Raw genomic sequence first — 17441 nt, forward strand, 5'->3', positions numbered from 1 at the left:
AAAATGACTTTCCCAAGGTCACACAGCTAATCAGTGGCAGAACTGCGAGCAAGCAGCCAGGGGACCAGGTCTCCCCTTGGCATTAAGAACAGCTGTAACACCACCACTCTGCAAACAAACTGCATGCTCCAGGAGCCTACCCAGCAGCAATGCCATGGGCTGGCTGTCCCCCTTCTCTGCCCACCAGGAAACCCACACCATCGAACTGGTGTGGGGGCAATCTTCAGAGCCCACGCAAGGCACAGGCACCACTTAAACCTGCTGGAGCCCCACTCTGCAGGTCAGAAATGTTCTGCGTGCCCAGAGCTGCTTTCCCCAGGCATGGGGGGAGCAAGGGGAGACCTGCGCCAATCACAGCCTGGGGCTTCACCAAGGGTGGATGTGCTGTATAAGGGAACGCATAGATGTTTACCTCAATGTTGCAAAAGCACCATCATTTCTGGCTCCTGGAGACCCAGAACGCAGCAGACTGCACATCACCATAGCAACCTGCTCCAATGAGAAAGATCTCTACTACGCTTGGCACAGGGGTAGCGGCAGCTGATGGCATGCGCCGAGGCAGGTAGAGCAGCTAGTACAAGCGTGGAGAGAAGATAATGGGGACATCGTCCTGAGCTCAGATGGGAGAAACAGCTTGCACAGAGGAAGAGCAAAGAGCTGAACAGCTAAGCTGGTGGAGCAGCAATCACAAAGACCTCGCCATGTGCTAAATGCAGGGTTGGGGACACTGCCCGCCTGCAAGGCAGGGCATGGCCAACCAGCCTAGCAGCAGCAGGGCTGCAAGCTGGGCAGACATGCCTGACTCCCAGGTAACTGTGTCCAGTCTCCTTGGGGAAGGGGAAATTTCATCCCATCTTCCCTCTGGAGCCCATCAGCCTTATCCCTCACCCCATCTTCCCTCTGGAAGAGGGCCGTTGCTGATGGATGGCCATCTGTCCCTCCCCCATCTTCCCTCCAGAGCGTATCGGCACTGTGCCTGGACGATGCCTCGCGAAGGCTGTCAGGTTGCACGCTTCTCGTGCTGTCTTGCCATGCGCTGGGGATGGGAACTGGCTCCCAGAGACTACGTGCGGTGCCAGTCACGACTGAGCCCCCACCTCACTGTTTGCACTAAAGCGCTACTCAGTCATCGTCCTGGACGCTGTACAGAACAACAGTAAAGAGCAGTGGGACCCAGTTTGAGAGGCATCCTGTGCTGGTGGATGCCGGGCACTCTCATCCTGTCCCTTGCACAGTGGTATTTCTGCCAAGACACACATGGGGGAAAAGGGTCACTGTTTGCTGTCAGTTACCACAATCATAGCTATGAAACACAGTTATTTCCCTAGCACACAGACATAAACGTCCCTCACTGAAACACATCAGTTACCTGAAGGTTAGGTTAAGAGGCTCCAGCCCTGATTCACGCCCAAGTCCCATTTTTAGTGTGAGAAGAGCTGCATTAAAGCAGAGCAAGGGTTTATTTAGCCTTCATCATGTGTGCTACAGTACCCAGAAGTACATAAGAAGCAGATGAATTGAGTGGGCGTTTTACCTGGTTATACCTTCCCAGCCTCTTGCAATCAGTGATTTCTGCCCTTAGTGGACACATGACTAGACAGTCACATCATGCTCCTAGACACATTTTTGCTAGTAAAAGACTGCTGCTTCCCCAATATATACCCTCCTTCAGCTAGCAGCCACCCTTCATTCTTTCTCCCCATGGGATGTCACAGCTACAAATCCCACCTGAAGAGAAGACCGGACAGGCTGGCAGTGGAGAAGCAAGAAAGGGGACCCAAATTCCCTGTTCCCATGGCCATTTCTGGCTTCTGTGCTCCCACTTCCCAATTTTTCACTGTTCCCTTTCCAGGCAGTGCTTCTTGAGCTGCTTGTCTCAGGCAAGCTCTTGCCAGCTATCTCAGTAAAACAGGGAATGAGGAACCTAAATATCAGTATAAAAGACTGTTCACAGAGAGAAAGGTCTGATTCCCCCCAAATCCTGCCTCTGCTCTGTATGAAGCACTGACCTCTTCCCACTTGAAAACAAGCAACATGCATTCTCATTTCCACAAAAAGTCAGGTTCAGCAAGCCCACCCCTCACACATTAAGCACAAATCCCATATGTGCTCCAGCCTTTTTACACAAACCTGTTATTGTTAGGGCTTGTCTGACAGAACAGGGGATCTGGCAAAAAGCAACTGCATACTCTAAGTTACTTGTGCCACTTCCCAGAAAGCATTTTACATTACTTAACCCATTTGATGTTATCCACTGCTAGTGGAAAAGCTTTTCAAAGAAAATTTCTTCTTAGAGGAAATTTTCAATGCAATCAAACTGTTCCAGATGAGCTAAGCAGCAGGTCTCAACAGGTGCTACGTAAATGGCCACAAATCATTCCCTAACCTGCCAGCCCCCTGCTTAGCAGATTATCCTTGCTCTTGGATTTATAAGGCCACCTCTCCAAGCACCCTCAGCACATCTGAAATAATTATATTTGCTAAATATCACAAGCAGTCCTAGGCCAACGTGCATTATGCAGGGCAATTTCATCATTAAACACAAGCTAGACTGAAGCACAGCAACATTTCCTTGCTCTTGCCCACTGCACAGCAGCACCACAACTGCCTAAGTGCAGCAGTTCTCCATTCAGCATCCTCTAAGTGAAGTTAGCAGGTCCTCAGACAGGACAGGAACCTTAATTCACATGGGATCAGACCTGCTTTCACTGTCACCCAGAAGCAGTCCAAAATACCAAGCATGACAGGCTGCATCTTGTTCAAATCCCTTCCCCCCCAAAAAAAAAAAAGAATATGAAAAACACTTGTCAGCTTACACTCTCTAAAAGAGAGAGCCTCTTGAGAGCGTGCTTTTGAAGCCTTAAATGCCTTCAGCTCAGGGATTCAACTGTTTCATCAGTGCCCTGATTTTCATCTGTAAGTGATAATAGAATCTTGTAGTCCTGACTGAGCAATTAGACCCACATACACAGTGATTACTCTTCTTCTAGGGAAAGACCTTCGCTCTTGAACATCAGAGAGGTCCTACCATTTTAGAAATTAACAAGCACACAGGACTGATTTGTGTCTGTAACTGAGCAACAGGGATTTCTAAGGAAGAAGGGAAGTGGGTTGTTAACATAAATAGAGGACTAGAAGAATTTCCTTAAAGAGGGGCTGAGATGGCAGTGAAATACCAGAGAAACCAGAGGTCCTTGCACCCCAGGAGACCCAGCTGTGGTGAGAAGCTAGTCTTCCGCTTGGTCAGAGGCCAGATAAGAGGCGATGGGAAAGGGACAAAAGACAGATATTCAGTCGTTACTTAGACAACCCTGTGACATCAGTCAGGTGGTCTAAAGTATCAAGATCCTATTTCCCTACAAGCATATCTAAGGAGCAGACCATAAACCGGCAGGGAAATTTGAAATTTTGGGCCAAAGCTTATGGGGGGGGGGGGGGAACAACACACAGAAGGTCTGTACTGTTCTTTCAATCTTTTAAAGCCATTCCAGAAGCTTTTATCTGCCACAAGCCCTATGGCATAGTACATCTCCCATGTAGGGAACAACCTTACGGTGCAATAATCTCCTTCCCGTCTCCTCTCCCTTTCACCAGTCCAGTTTTCTGGATGGTAAGCATACACAGCCCTTGCTTTGTCCTCCTAATGTCATTCAGCAAATAAAAAACACAGGAAGAAAACCTGTAGAATTCGAAGTGAAATTCTATATTGGTTTCTCAGGACAAAAATCCAAGTAAAACAAGCTATTATGTCTGAAGAAGAGCTTCAATGTCCTCAAACAAAGCCACAAGAATCCATTAGTATCATTTAAGCCTGATCCCAGTGACAAAGATGCCAACAACAAAAGCCAGCAGAATACATAAATACACAAGCAAATCAATTACATAAAATATATTCTCAAGAGCCAATGACATATTTGTGCAGCACAGAAAAGCAGCAATATTTAATACTGCTATTAAATACTGTTGTTTGTTAAATAAACAACATTAAATCTTTCATAAGCAGATTGATTTCCTTCCTCCTTCACCCCTGATTTTTTATTTCCCCCAAAACAAATACAATAGGAAAATTTAATTCTGCAGAATAAATTACATATATGTGATAGCTATTGAAATAGATGTCAACAAGTGATCAAGAGTCAGTTGCTTTGAGAACTGACAGTATTGGAACATTAAGATAATCATTTCTGAGGTCTGCTGACCAGCGGCAGCTGACAACCAGAATTAAATCTTAATGTCTGTCATCCATATAAACAGCAGATACTTAAATATTAGAGCAACTACTTCACTTCTACATGCACAAGCAACCATGTCAACAAGGAACCATAACAGGATTAACAGCATGTTTCAGGTATGGTAGGAGAATCATGGAGACTGACAGAAAAATGTGAAATTAGCCAAACTCTCCCCATGAGATATCCCTTATTATCTACTGACCACAGTATCTTATTACCAGACATTTGCAAAGATTCTGGGTCTTATCACAGTCTCAGTGAATTCACCATCAAAAAACCCCACCTTCTCATGTCTTTGAGAGAGAATCTTTTGCTTTTTTACGATTTAAAATGCAGTACAAACACCTGTGATGAAGAATCCCTGGAGACAACTCTGATTTCCCTTGCAATATGGAAAATGATTCTTACAGTGGAAATCAATCCAATTACTACAGCCCAGATGGTTATTCCATGTAAACCAAACTATTGTATATGCATAAGCATGCGCTTTTAGACCACCTCGATCACAAAGCAAAACACACAAACTCACAGTACCGGGAAAACAGAAGCATTGATCCATGAGTCCTTGAGGGTAACTAAATTTGCATGTTTTACTTTACAGGGGAAGCAGGCTAAAAGCATATCCATGATCAGCTGACTTGTGGTTCCAGGCCCAAGTTTTTACTACTTTCTTCATCAGTAAATCCCTCAAAGGTGAGCAGAGTGACAAAACCGTAATGTTGGTGGAAGACCAAACTAATCCTCATATCTCTGTATCTCTCTGGGAGACACGCAGTATCTTGATGCAAAAGAGATCATTCCTAAGACAAAGTGCCCTGCAGAGTATGATGGGAGACTACAAATTTAATAAAAATAAACTCTTTGTTAATAACAGGATTGCAAAGAGATTATGCCCCCTTTATCCTAATTAGCACATTACAAGTGAAAAGATGCCAGTACCCATCTTGATCTTTCTCGCAGCGCATCCCAAAACAACTCAGTGTCACAGACTAGGCTCTGTCGTGTTTCCCCTCTAAGCAGTATAATCTACACGGGAAGAAGCTCATCTTCATGCATTCTTCCTTGTGTAATCTCTAGTCTATTACACAGCAGGCTCACAGAAATGAGTGGTGCCCTGAAATAAGCATCACTTAACAACCACCACCAAATTCCTTAAGTTAAAGCTGCCAAATGCAACTACAGAGAAGAGCAGCACCCCCGAACAAATCTATTAAAATGTCAAAATACTGCAGCCCCACATGGCTGTAACTGTGAGACAAACCCACAGTGAGCTGAATCAAATCCTGCTGCAAAGCCAGCCAACTCTTGGATCAGTCCATGGACAACCCTGCCTCTATACCTGTAGCAAGCACGCTTAGCCTCAGCAGCACCGGAGACATCATTAAAAAGAGAAAACCGCCACCCTTCAGTGCTGCCCTCTGATTCAGATGACCAACACAACAAAAAAGACCAGGACCACTCCAAAAACCATGCAGGCTTCACGCAGGTGTTGTCTGTGCCATAGGTGTGGCAGTGTGGAAGGAGCAGCCCAAGGGGGGGAAAACAGGCATAGGCTTTGACATCCCTTTCCTCCACAAATGCATGTACCTATGGAGGGGTGTCCACTTGTCTTGCTCCAGCATCAGGAGAAACCCTCCCAAACCCTGTTAGAGCCCATGTGTCAGCAGGGCACAAAATAGGCAGCTTGGATTTGTCCCATGTTTTTACCAGGATCTTATACAGACTTGATCATTCAAGGTAGCATGACCTTGGAAGGAAACTACATGTTCCATTTAACATCAAAGGAAAAGGGGGGAGGGAGGAGGAGGGAATCAAAATTCAAGCAGCAACCTAGCGTTCTTGCTTGAAAAACGGTGCAAGTAGGTCACAGAAAGAGTAGTCCAATGTCATCTGAAAAGTGTGATGACTAACAGAAGGCAGGGATACCAAAGATTTATACAGCAATAATTCCAAAACCAGTGGAAGTAATATTTTCTTTTCTTCTCTCTTTTTTTTAAATATGGTATAAATTATGTTCCTACTCCTCCTTCCCTCGAGTTGCAGTACAGAAGTTAAATTTCGAGCAGATCAGTGGGTGGAAGATCAAAGAATGTTTTTCAGAATTTGTTTTCTACCTACATGGAGGTGGGAGTAATATGTCATAGGGACCAAAATGTATGTGTGACACTGTATTAGAGATTTCCCAGCTCGAAAGAAGCCCAGAATTCCTTCTTTAAAGCGACAGAGTGCACTGTTCCTGAAGAATACTATTCTGTATTTTCCAAACTGACAGCAGAAAAACTGGGAAGCTCAGAATGGAGATATTCGTCTTCTGGAACAGCTACGCATTTCAATTAACCACAGCATAAATGACAGCTTTGGCTATCTGACAGGATGGAGAAGCTAAACATCAAATGATTCACTTGCCTGATCCTTCCTTGGACAACATACTAATAAGACTTTGCCTCCACAGATGAAAATGAAACCCCTGAACATTCATTAGGAGCCTGGCATTGAACCACATAATTGCTGCCAGTAGTAATGGAAATTCTTAGCTGACTGCTTGGGTTTCACTGCTTGCTGACACAAAGGCCTGGTGAGCGAGGTGAGGTCTTTCAACTAAGAATCTTAAAGCAAAGGGATAAGAAAAGATAACGCAGAGGAATGCAGATTGTTAGAGCAGAAACAGGCCCCTCCTGAAATGCCTGCTTTTATACCAAGAGAAGCAATCCCTCGTACCGCCCCTTGGCCACAGAGAAGAATCCTTACTCCTGGATCACCTTTACAAGATACCATCTTTTTAGCTGTTTCAAAAGTTTTATTTTCCCTGCTCAGAGATATAAAACTGGTGGAGAGTATTAGGCCATTGCTGTTAGTTCATGTTGCTTTCCTGGCTATAATACCTGGGCTTATTTGCCTTGAGAGAAATGCATAGATTTCAGATTATTTTTTCTTTTATATGAATTGAATCAAGTCCCTGGATCATGAAAAGAAATTCATTTGCACATCAACAGGGCAGACAGGTGTCAGGATCTCAGTTACTGGTGGAACCCAAAGCAGTGCACAAACATAGAAACCTCATTATAATCCAGTTTAATTCACAGCTCTGCACAGGCTTGCTTTAGCTGGTTATTACTCTTATGGAGGATAAGCCACAACACCCACAATCACAAGCTGAAGGAAACAAAAGTTATCCCTGCAGGAAGGTCCTTGCTGAGGATAGGGAACAGCATTAAGACCACCTGGGTTTCTCTTCAGCCACTATGACTCTGTGGCTTACCAGTTAATGAAAAGAGAGTATGTTTTCATAAACAACTGTTTAAGACAAGGATTAATGGATTTATTCTGCATTTCCTGACTTTTATACTATTGGATTAGACTCAGTTGTCTCCTAGCAGCTGAAAGAGGCCTTCAGTAAGAGTTATGTCATTTCAAGCAGATAAGAAACGGCTGCCTCAGAAACATTATCCAAATGGAAACATTTTTAAAAGGAAGAACTTCATTTTTAAGGGGAAACAGGGTGGTAAGTTCTGATCCTTGCCAGGGAGAATGCTGACTTTTCTAACAGAGCACAGGCATTTTGTTCTCCCAACGCCCCCTCCTGTGCCCGAAGCTGCACAGTGCTGCAGCAGTAAACACTGTACTTTCGAGGCCCTTTACCTTTTCCCTCCTGGCAAGCTGTATGAACTCCTTTCTCATTTAGCTGGGAATTTATCAGGCTCCCTTCTCCATTCAGCAATAACAAGAAGGTGGAAATTCCTTGCTGAAGAATGTCAGCCACAAAATGGAAGAAGTGCAGAGACTACAAATGAAAGCAATTAGAGTGTACACAGCAGTCTGATTAGTGTGATTTCCTCTGGGCAAATGAGAGAGAAAAAAAGTTAGCTACTTGATGGTCACACCCTTCTCCACTAGACTCCTGAAATGATTGGAATGGATCAGGTAAGATGCCAGTAATTCTCTTTTAATCAAGTGTTTGCTTTGGAGAGTTTAAACGAAAAAGAAGAGATTGGAGACAGAAAGACAGTGACAAAAACAAATCCTTAATTAAAGTGCAGGGAACTGACAACAAAATGAGATAAACACTACCTTGCAGCTTCTATAGGAAATTGCATATCTCAAGAATCCTGATCAAGAATTCAGATCATTTAGGAAATTAAGAGGGACAGGTTCTTCAAGAGAGCTCAGCACCAGCATCTCCCACTTAATTTGGTCCCTTCATTCCAGTGCTTCTCCAGAAGACAAAGCCTACTCAGAAAACAGCCTTTGAGAAAAAAAGCAGATCATCTATGCAAGACTGGAATCTTCTCTCCATCAGCAACCCCTGAGGTGTTCTCGTAGAGACCCAGCACTGCATCCCAGCTCCCTCAGTTTGATGGGAGGCATTGACACTGCCCCCCAACATGACACCAGGTCAGCGAAGAGCCACCACCTCCCACCAGAAATCATCGGGGCCAGGCAACATATCCCTCCCTTCTGCTGTTGAAGTCATAGGGCAGCATGGCCACCAGAGCCAGCCAACCTCAGAAGCTGGATGATGGGACAGATGAAGCGAGGCTCCACACAGCTTCCTCTATCACAACCCATGCACTTCTGTCACAACAAAGGCCTGTGATTCTCCAGAAATAAGGTACTTTGGATGCTGCAGATTCAGAGAAGATTTATACTTACTGAGGGAAACATGGGCAGGTGTTATCTTCACATATGGCCTAACAACGGAGTACCCTTCCCAAGATGGAGAGCTTCATTTCCACAGTCTATAAACTGCCTTTCTAACTTCTGTATGTTACCCCAACAAAAGCAGGTTTCTCCTTCTTTAGCAGTGAATCCTTGCAGACTCTCTGCAGGTGGGGGCAGCCACTTTCTTTCTTTGCATAACAAAATCCTTGTCACTGCCTCCTCCCCAGAGCCAAGTCTCACACAGCCTGCCACAGAGTGACTAAAGGAAGACACTATGGCCAATTCTACCAGCATACCATTTGTGGGGAACCACGCTGCCTCCAGGATACAAAGCAAGAGTGCACAGCCAAAATTATGCACGTTCCAAGACAACCTTCTCCTCTTCTCACTTCAAGCAACCTCATGAAGCCCAACCTTGAAGACAGATAGAGTATTAGCAGTGAAGATGGTATCACCACATCAGATTAAAGTTGGTGTGAGCCAGAGAAGGAAGCCAACCTGCAGATAAACTGTTCCTACACTGTAGTCATGAGGTTCCCAAAAATGCCCCAGAGTGATTTTGGCTTCCTTCCAAGTAGCCGGACACTAGCCACAACCTCCCTTTCCACAGGAATAAATGAACAACCATCTGGCTGCAACTCCCTTAGGCTAACAACCCACAAGTTAGACTTAGTCGTTTTAACTGTTCCTGGAGTGTTATCTATCATTGATTCACCACTGTGGTGATGAATCTCTCTTCCAGCTTCCCTCATCATCCTCAATAGCATCTGCAGCAACTAATCCCAGGATGCCAGGTACATCTGCTCTGAAGAGATTGGTGCTGCAGCTGGGACTCTTTGTGCCTTGCACTTCTGGAAAATCTGTCACCTGTCCCCAGCTGTAAATGTTTGTAGCTGTGTGGATTCATGATCATGCTCAGGAGCGTGCAATGAGTCCATTGACAGCACAGCATTGCTACATGGTGAGACAGCTGCGGCACCGCCACACTTGGTATTCAGTACTCCTTCCAAGGTTTAGACTCACTCCGGGACCTTTGCTACAGAGGATTATAATATCAAAGTAAGAAGGAAAACATTGCTGGGAATTCAGGATCACGTTGTCCAATTACAGCTTGATACAATATAATTTGTATGCTTAGAGTGTGACAGCACAGAGTCAAAGAGGAGGAGTTTCAGAAAGTTTCCTTGCCTTTGAAAAATTTCTCTTTCAGTAACCTTAATCTTCCTGGATTTAACAGGCCTGATTCACCTTATTTACACCAGTCAGCTCCATGGAGAGCTGACAGCTTGGGAACAGAAGAGAATCACAGCTTGGGATGAGAAGAGAATCACAGCTTGGGATCCTAGTTCTCATTCACAACAAGGAGTTTGCCCCAGTTAGAAGGCATACGGGAACCCAACAGTGAGTATAAATTACCTCTGTGTCCACTCTCAAGGCTGCACGAGCTGAGAGTACATAACTGGATATCAGGCTGCTATCTCCACATCTAGCCTTTACTAGCAGCTGATGGCAGATTAATGGGACGTGTGACAGACGGTCAAAGCAAAGCTACGATGGAATAAAAGGGAAGGTACATACATCTGCCTGCCTGGTGAAGTACTGACTATACAAATACTGCAAGCAGATCCCATGGGGAGAACCACACTTTTAATCACAATTTGGCATATTTGCTTGTATGGATGTCAACATTAAAAGCAACCTCAGATCCAACAAAAGGAGGGAGGAGGAAGAAAAGGAGATGAATCTTTGTACAGATGGAGGTACAAGAGTGAAACTCTTTGCAGTGTTAATGAACAAACAGACAGAAAGACACAAGGTGACTGAGATCATATCAGCATTTCTCATTTCCATTTCTAGCCAGAAGGAAGCCCTAGTTCCCAAAGCACTATCAACAATGCACAGAGAATCACATCCTAACTACACAGCTTTGTGGTGTTTAGAAAAGTGCCCTTATTGTTGAGGGGGGGAAAAAAAAAAACCCCAACACTTAATACTGTAAAGAGACAGCTCTCTTACAGGAGTAGGGAGAAAAAGAATATCAGATTTCACATCAGAAATCTTCTGAGACTGCTCCCTACTACGGAACTGACCCTCCTCACACATTGATGTCTGCTATTTGAGACACTGTTATTTTCCTATTCAGACCAAAAAACAAAAAAACAAAAAAACCCCACCACCCTCTCAGGGCTGCACTCTACTCTCAGTGGCACTAAGGTTAATCAGAGTGACTGAAGGCAACATTTTATTTCTACGTGTGTGTTGACTGTACTGGATAGCTCAAACAGGATTTGCATCCCTGATTATGTGTGTCTATGGCAAATGCTACAGAGAGCACCCTAAGTCCTGCATGGACACTTTGAAAGACCACCCAGCTGCGAAGATGTATATACCTGTTAAGTCTCCCTACACTTCCAACACTGCTAAGCTTTGATTTGGAGCTTGGCTGTGTGTAGGCGCAGAGCTTCACACAAAGTCAAAATGCTCATCTTGGAGCCACGAGGAGAACACAGAAAGACTGAAAAGCCCAACTCTTTTCTGACCTTGCCTGATTTAATCACCCGTGGGTGACTACTGAGCCAAATCCCCTTGTTCACTATCACACTCCCATGAGGGCACAGTGCCACCATGTGGAAACACTTCTTCCTCTCTCAGGGATCACAGACAACTTGCAAACGTTGTGGAGAGGCCGCCTGCAGCTTCAGCACTGCTCATCATTAGTTATATTGCTAATGCACTAGCAAACCATAAGCACTTCAGCGCTGCGCTGAACCACAGCTCTCTGAATTTAATTCATTGAGACTAATGAAGGTTTAATTTCTGTTAAATCTTTGTAATCACATATCTAGTGTCAGGGTGACTGCTGTGGATGCAGTAACGTAGCTGCTGAAATGCACAGTTACTGCCACTCACTCTGTTTCCTCCCAGTGAAAAATGAAAGCCATGAGCGGTAGATCATCAGCCAGACTCAAACAGATCTCCAGAAAAGCAAGACGAAAGCACAATCCCTCTCTCCCTGAGAGATCAGGACAGCACACAGAACAGGGTAAAATGCCCAAAACAAAGCAGGACACTGACACGGAGCATATTCCAGCCTGTTGTCTCCAAAAGACTCTCAGACTCAGTGCCTGGCTTAGGGAGGGCTGGCAAAGAGCCAGCTAACCTTAGCATTAGATTGAAGGTTAGCATTAAAAGCTAAGATTCAGTCCCAACTGCGTAATTCTGTCAGCAGGAAAATAAACAGCAGGTGAGCACCAATGGAAGTCTCTTCTTAGTACACTCAGAAAGTTATTTAAACACAGCCTGGAGACCCATTTATTCAATAAGGACTGCAATTAGCTTGTAAATTAATCTCAACACACCTCTCAAAGGCAGAGTGAGAAATAAGCTTCCTTGGATTGTTTTTTTTTTAAGTGATGCTGCTGACAGATGAATACTCTGTATCCAGATTTTAAAAATAATCAAATCTAAAAAGAAGGGATCTGTGTTTGTATTCCCTGATCTCTACTATGAACTGAGGCAGAAGGGACTAAGATAAAGCTCCCTGAAGAAGCTAGGGAAAACAGAGGGAAATACCAAAATGTTAGAAAGCAAAGTCTGTCACTTGTAACTGTGCAGGTGCATCTGCATTTCAGAACGAGCCTGACACAAAACCCACTGAAGAGACGGTGATTCTTTTCATTTACTTCAATAGGCTTTGGGTCACATCTCAGATGCAGCAATCTCTCATTTTTATTTCCATTACCAAAACATTTATGAACTCTAGTGTAAGCGCTGTTCTCTTCGTTCAAACAGACTGATGTTTCATGCCAACAACCACACAAAAGAGAAATGAAACATTCTCATTATTACTGACAATAAAACAAGATTCATCCTGCTCAGCCTCTTTAACAGTTTTCAGATTTAACTCCTGGCATAAACTTAATGAACAAAACCTGAAGCAAAGCAGCCTGTACCAGACAGCACATTCTGATCTGAAATTACATCTCGTGTTCTAATGTGAAAACCCCAAAGCACCTTTGATGAAAACACACATACATCTCCCAGATATGCAGTTTAGCATAAGCCCCTACGTATTCAACAGTAAGAACCGACCGTCTTCTTTTGTCTGATTTAATCAGGAGACAGCACTCTGGGCTGACATGACCATCTGAGCTCTCACGACATCCAGCTCTGGAGCTGGCCCCACTGGTGTTCAGGCTGGCATCTCCACGCTGCACACAGTCTCAAACACATTCAAGTTAAGACAGTGGGAAAAGTACAGAATAAACATTGTGTGCATTCTGGATGGAGAAACATGTCCATTCCCTGTCATGCTTGACAATTAAGATTCAGAAGTAGGGTGTTCTGTTTCGAACCATGTCTCACTAACTGAGCCATGAAATCACAATGGAAATCCATACTCTACAGTTCATTTCTTACCTTCAACAGCCCTTTTGGGAAGTCTTTACCATCATTCATCCCCTGAAGATTAGCAATGAACTCCTGACAGGTCATCTTTTTCCCAATGTTCTGGAAGGGACAACAGAGAAACACAGCATCATATTCATGCTGCTTTCCACAATGACGTTAGTAAGCAACACCACATGAATTGCTTCTCCTCACTTTTGCTCAAGTCTGAGGCAGGCAATACTGAGAAGGCATTTCCAGGATTATTCAAATTTTCTGGTTCCCAGAGTTGAGGCTGCCTTGACATCTCCAAAGGATTCTTTCCTTCTCCTTGCTTTCTGTTTAATTCTCAGACCAAAAGTTACCAGATTGAGCCATGACCAGAAAGGGAACTGTTGTGCTTATGTAGGACCCAAACTTCTCCATTTGGAGAGTGGTCTCAGCTGCTCTTTAGATCCAAGTCACCATCACCACCGAGTGAAGGTGTCTGTCCTACGTCCCCCTGGCACCCTGGGTGCTAAAACCCCACACCTGCATGTGGAGAGGGCAGCAATGACAACACCAAGCTGGTGAAAAGAGGGATCAAGGGAGATCTGAGGGAAAGCGAGCTTCTGGGTCTGATTAGAGCTAGCCAGGGGTGAGCTACTGCACTGTGAGCCTCCTCCTGCAGCACAGGGTCCTCATGGGCTGCACTGCACTTGCTCCCTCTGCCTAGATGAGTGTGTCACAAGGCATCTGTCTGGTTCCTGTCTGCAAAGTGGTCTGCTTGCTGTCCCCCTGAGGAAGCAGCCTTTGAGCTTGAAGCCCTCCTCCTTGCCTTGCCAACCAAATGCAAAGTATCTGCAGCCTGGAGTGGAAGAGCTCTGTGTGCAGATATGACTTGAGTTAGGAGTGAGAACCCAAGTTAATGCAGTAGTGAGGTCCCAAGGAGGGGATCAGACTATAACACAGGTCATTAAACATTTCAGTTACATGATGCCTTGGACTGCACATCTTTATTTCCCCTCCAGAATGCACAACCAAGGAGAGTCAGGAAACCACCCAACCTCTACTATCAGCATCTAAGGAATCTGTGGCCAGCATAGATCAGCACGGAGAAAGCAGACAGGAACACTGCTTTCCAAGCAAAGGGAGATACTTCTGGAGGGGGACACATGATTCACCACTTTCTACATCAAGAAGGCTTCTAACAGCGCAGTCCGGCTGTAACCAGTCTCCTCTGGTTGCTATGCAGAACATTGCTCTTCCCTGGCGTAATCCCAGTGCTCATACGCAGGCTGAAGCTGTTCTCAGAGTTGCAAATGCTTTCCTCCTCCCTGCAACAGACTTCAGCCTGTTTCTGTCCATTTCCTCCATATATCAGTTTGGTGTTTTCTCATGTTGACTAGAACCAGTAGCAATATGGTTCATTTCAGCTACTGAGCCTTGCTGAGAAAATTAGTACAGCAGTGAAATGGCTGTGTTGCTCCAGGACCAAAGCTAACATCTCCACGCAGTACTACACAGGTTCAGGCAGATGTACCTGGCAGGTTACAGCCGTGTTAAAAATCTAGAGGATTTTAAACATGGCATCGCAGTCTAGGTGATAACTTGCCAGCAAAGAAGCGAGCATGCATCTCCAATACACTGTTAGTGAAAATTAATTGTAAAAACAGAAAGACAGAAAAAGAAACTATAGAAAAATAGTTATAGAAATTTAGTTATAAAGAGAATGAAATGCAGCAAGACATGAATAAATAAAGGGATAAGTAAGAGTTTGTCTACAAGAGTTAAGGGAAAGTGTGAACTGATGGCACAGCAGCTGTCCTACAGCCCTACAATCAGCTGAGCTGACTCTGAATTAAAACTGTCCACACTTACTATCAGTATGTCAAGAACAAGAACAGCTCAGTGTAGACAAGCCCTATGACTCATTTATTTCCTGCTCTAGCAGAGTCATGCTAAGGATGAGTTGGAGCACTGTATGCTTATTAGAAAACAGGCAATTAGGGTATATGTGCAAGGGGCTGCATTCCAAGTCAGAAATGCCCAACTTACCACCTATGTGGAAAAATGCAAAGCAACAAGAGGAAAAACAAAAATTACAGGAAATCCCAGGAAGAGAGAAAGAAGAGACACACGTCTGGCAAGCATTGTTGCTGTATACATATAACACCACACTAATGACTAGCAGTAGGACAGACTGGCAAGCTTAGGGAGTCCTACAACAACCGTAGTCATCCCAGCTTCAGCTGCAACTCAGCAGCAGGAATAAATGGCCAGAGCCAGATCTCTTACTCCAGTACCTCAAAAAGACAGCAGGGCCCACTAGAGCACCTGCGTTCAAGAGAGCGACAGGCAATGCTGCCAGGCTCAGGCACATTCGGTCTCCCTCCCCGGACTGCAATGCAGGGAGGCAGGAGAGCAGGGGTTCAGAGCTGCTCATTGCTCTGCAGAACGGAGTGCCAGGGAGGCACCTCGTCTGCCACCGCAGGCAGACCGAGACAGCCCAATTCCCTGTGTACTCAGAAGAAGTGGGATATATTAACAGTCACACCAGGGCACGTTCCCATACCTCCACTCACTCTCCCATGGGACTGAAGCACTCCTCAGTCGAGGAAGGCCCAGTATTCAGAGGAAAAAAAAAAAAAATCCTTTGCAACTTCTGCTTGTACGGCTTCCAGACAGAAAGCAGGAGGTGGGCGTCAAAACCCTCAGGGAAGCACGGAGAAGTCTTAGCCTCATTAATCACACTTGCTGCAGAGCTGCACCCACACGGGGCCGGACCACCCTTGGAGACCCGCAGTGCCCCAGGAGGGCACGGCTGTGCCAAGCCTTCGTCTGCTGTGGCCTGACACGCTGCCCGTGGTGCATAATGTCCGTGGGCCCCGCTGTCCTGGTACATGCCCACCAGACCTCACTGCTCGGGATATGGTGGTGATGCCAGGCCCAGCACTGCTGAGGCAGCCAGCACTGGCATTTCACAAGGCCTCCCTGCAGCAGGCACCAGCCTGCCCAGAGGATCCCTGGGTGGCATGGCAGAAGTCCTCAGCTGGAAAGAAACTCCAAAACTGCCGGGCTGAAGCCACCACTCCTGCACGCTGATGCACCACGCTTTCCTGGGCTCTCCCCTTTGCCACAATGGAGAAGGCCACTCACCAGCTCAGGGTTACCATGCACAGCAGCCATAACACACCATGAGCGGTGAAATGTATGTCCCACAGCTGCTGGCACTGCGAACCACCTGAGTGTGACTGGGAGGACTCAGCCTGGAAGCTGATTTCCCCTGGGCAGTCAATGGGGAGAGGTGTGCAGAGGGGGAATTCAGGGCTCCTGCGCCAGATGCCCATGCCACCGCATCCTCTGCTTTCATGGCTCTGAGCACACCAGACATTATGCTGGCCGAACAGCACACTGGTTCTCCCAGGCTTTCGCTCCTACAAATGGCTGCCTGCAAACACCACTTCTTTGCGTGACTTTCCCAGCCCTCTTCTGCCTCCCTTCCTGCTTCTGCCTTCCCAGATGTTTTTACATTCTGGAAAGGGGAAGCCAATCCCAACCACAGCTTCCTGGTCAGGGCCAGCTGCCTTCACCAGGAAAGGATGAGATGCACACCAGAAAGAAAGGGGTCCAAGGACAAGGAGCACCCTCATACATAAGGGCAAAACCAGGTGCAATGCCTCCCCTGGACACGATTGCTCCTGGGCACACTGGAAAGCCCCTTCCCTAGGATTACAGCTCTTCCAGGGAGTGCAACCTTTTCTCCATTTGCTGTCTGCACTGGAGATGTTCAGGGTGCTTTAGCAGTATACAGGCAGCAAACGGACCCTGCTGCCAAAAGACCACCCCCTACCAGCACAAAGTTGACAGGAGCAATCTACACGAAGATGTGTATACTCACATGGCCATGCAGGTCAGTGTTCAGCAGCATCATGGCACACGTGAGACAGTGAACCCCATCTGCAGAAAGAGACATAACCCAAGTCACAGGCAAGCCCACAACTGGACCTTTAAGAAGAGTGCAGCCCAAGCCTCATACCCTAATTGAGTCTGTTCCCTTAATGAGAATCTGTTCACCAAGAAATACACATAATTAAGTAAATCAACAGTGAGGTCATCCCACAGCTGTCAAGCCAGAACAACCTTTCTTTCATCTTTTAATGACTGACAAAACTATCATGCAGC

General features: G+C 45.7%; 1 protein-coding gene across 1 annotated transcript in view; it reads right to left on the reverse strand.

The window, feature by feature from the left end:
* Positions 1-17441, reverse strand: part of PSD3 (pleckstrin and Sec7 domain containing 3) — a 107537-nt gene that overhangs the window by 39470 nt on the left and 50626 nt on the right. Inside the window, exons 8-9 of the mRNA XM_067316744.1 lie at positions 17158-17216; positions 13311-13400 (exon numbers count right to left, since the gene is read on the reverse strand). Of these exons, the coding sequence (XP_067172845.1) occupies positions 13311-13400; positions 17158-17216 (149 nt within the window). The remainder of the gene's footprint in view (positions 1-13310; positions 13401-17157; positions 17217-17441) is intronic.

Source organism: Apteryx mantelli, chromosome Z (genome assembly GCF_036417845.1).
Source record: "Apteryx mantelli isolate bAptMan1 chromosome Z, bAptMan1.hap1, whole genome shotgun sequence".
In the NCBI taxonomy this organism is placed as follows: domain Eukaryota; kingdom Metazoa; phylum Chordata; class Aves; order Apterygiformes; family Apterygidae; genus Apteryx; species Apteryx mantelli.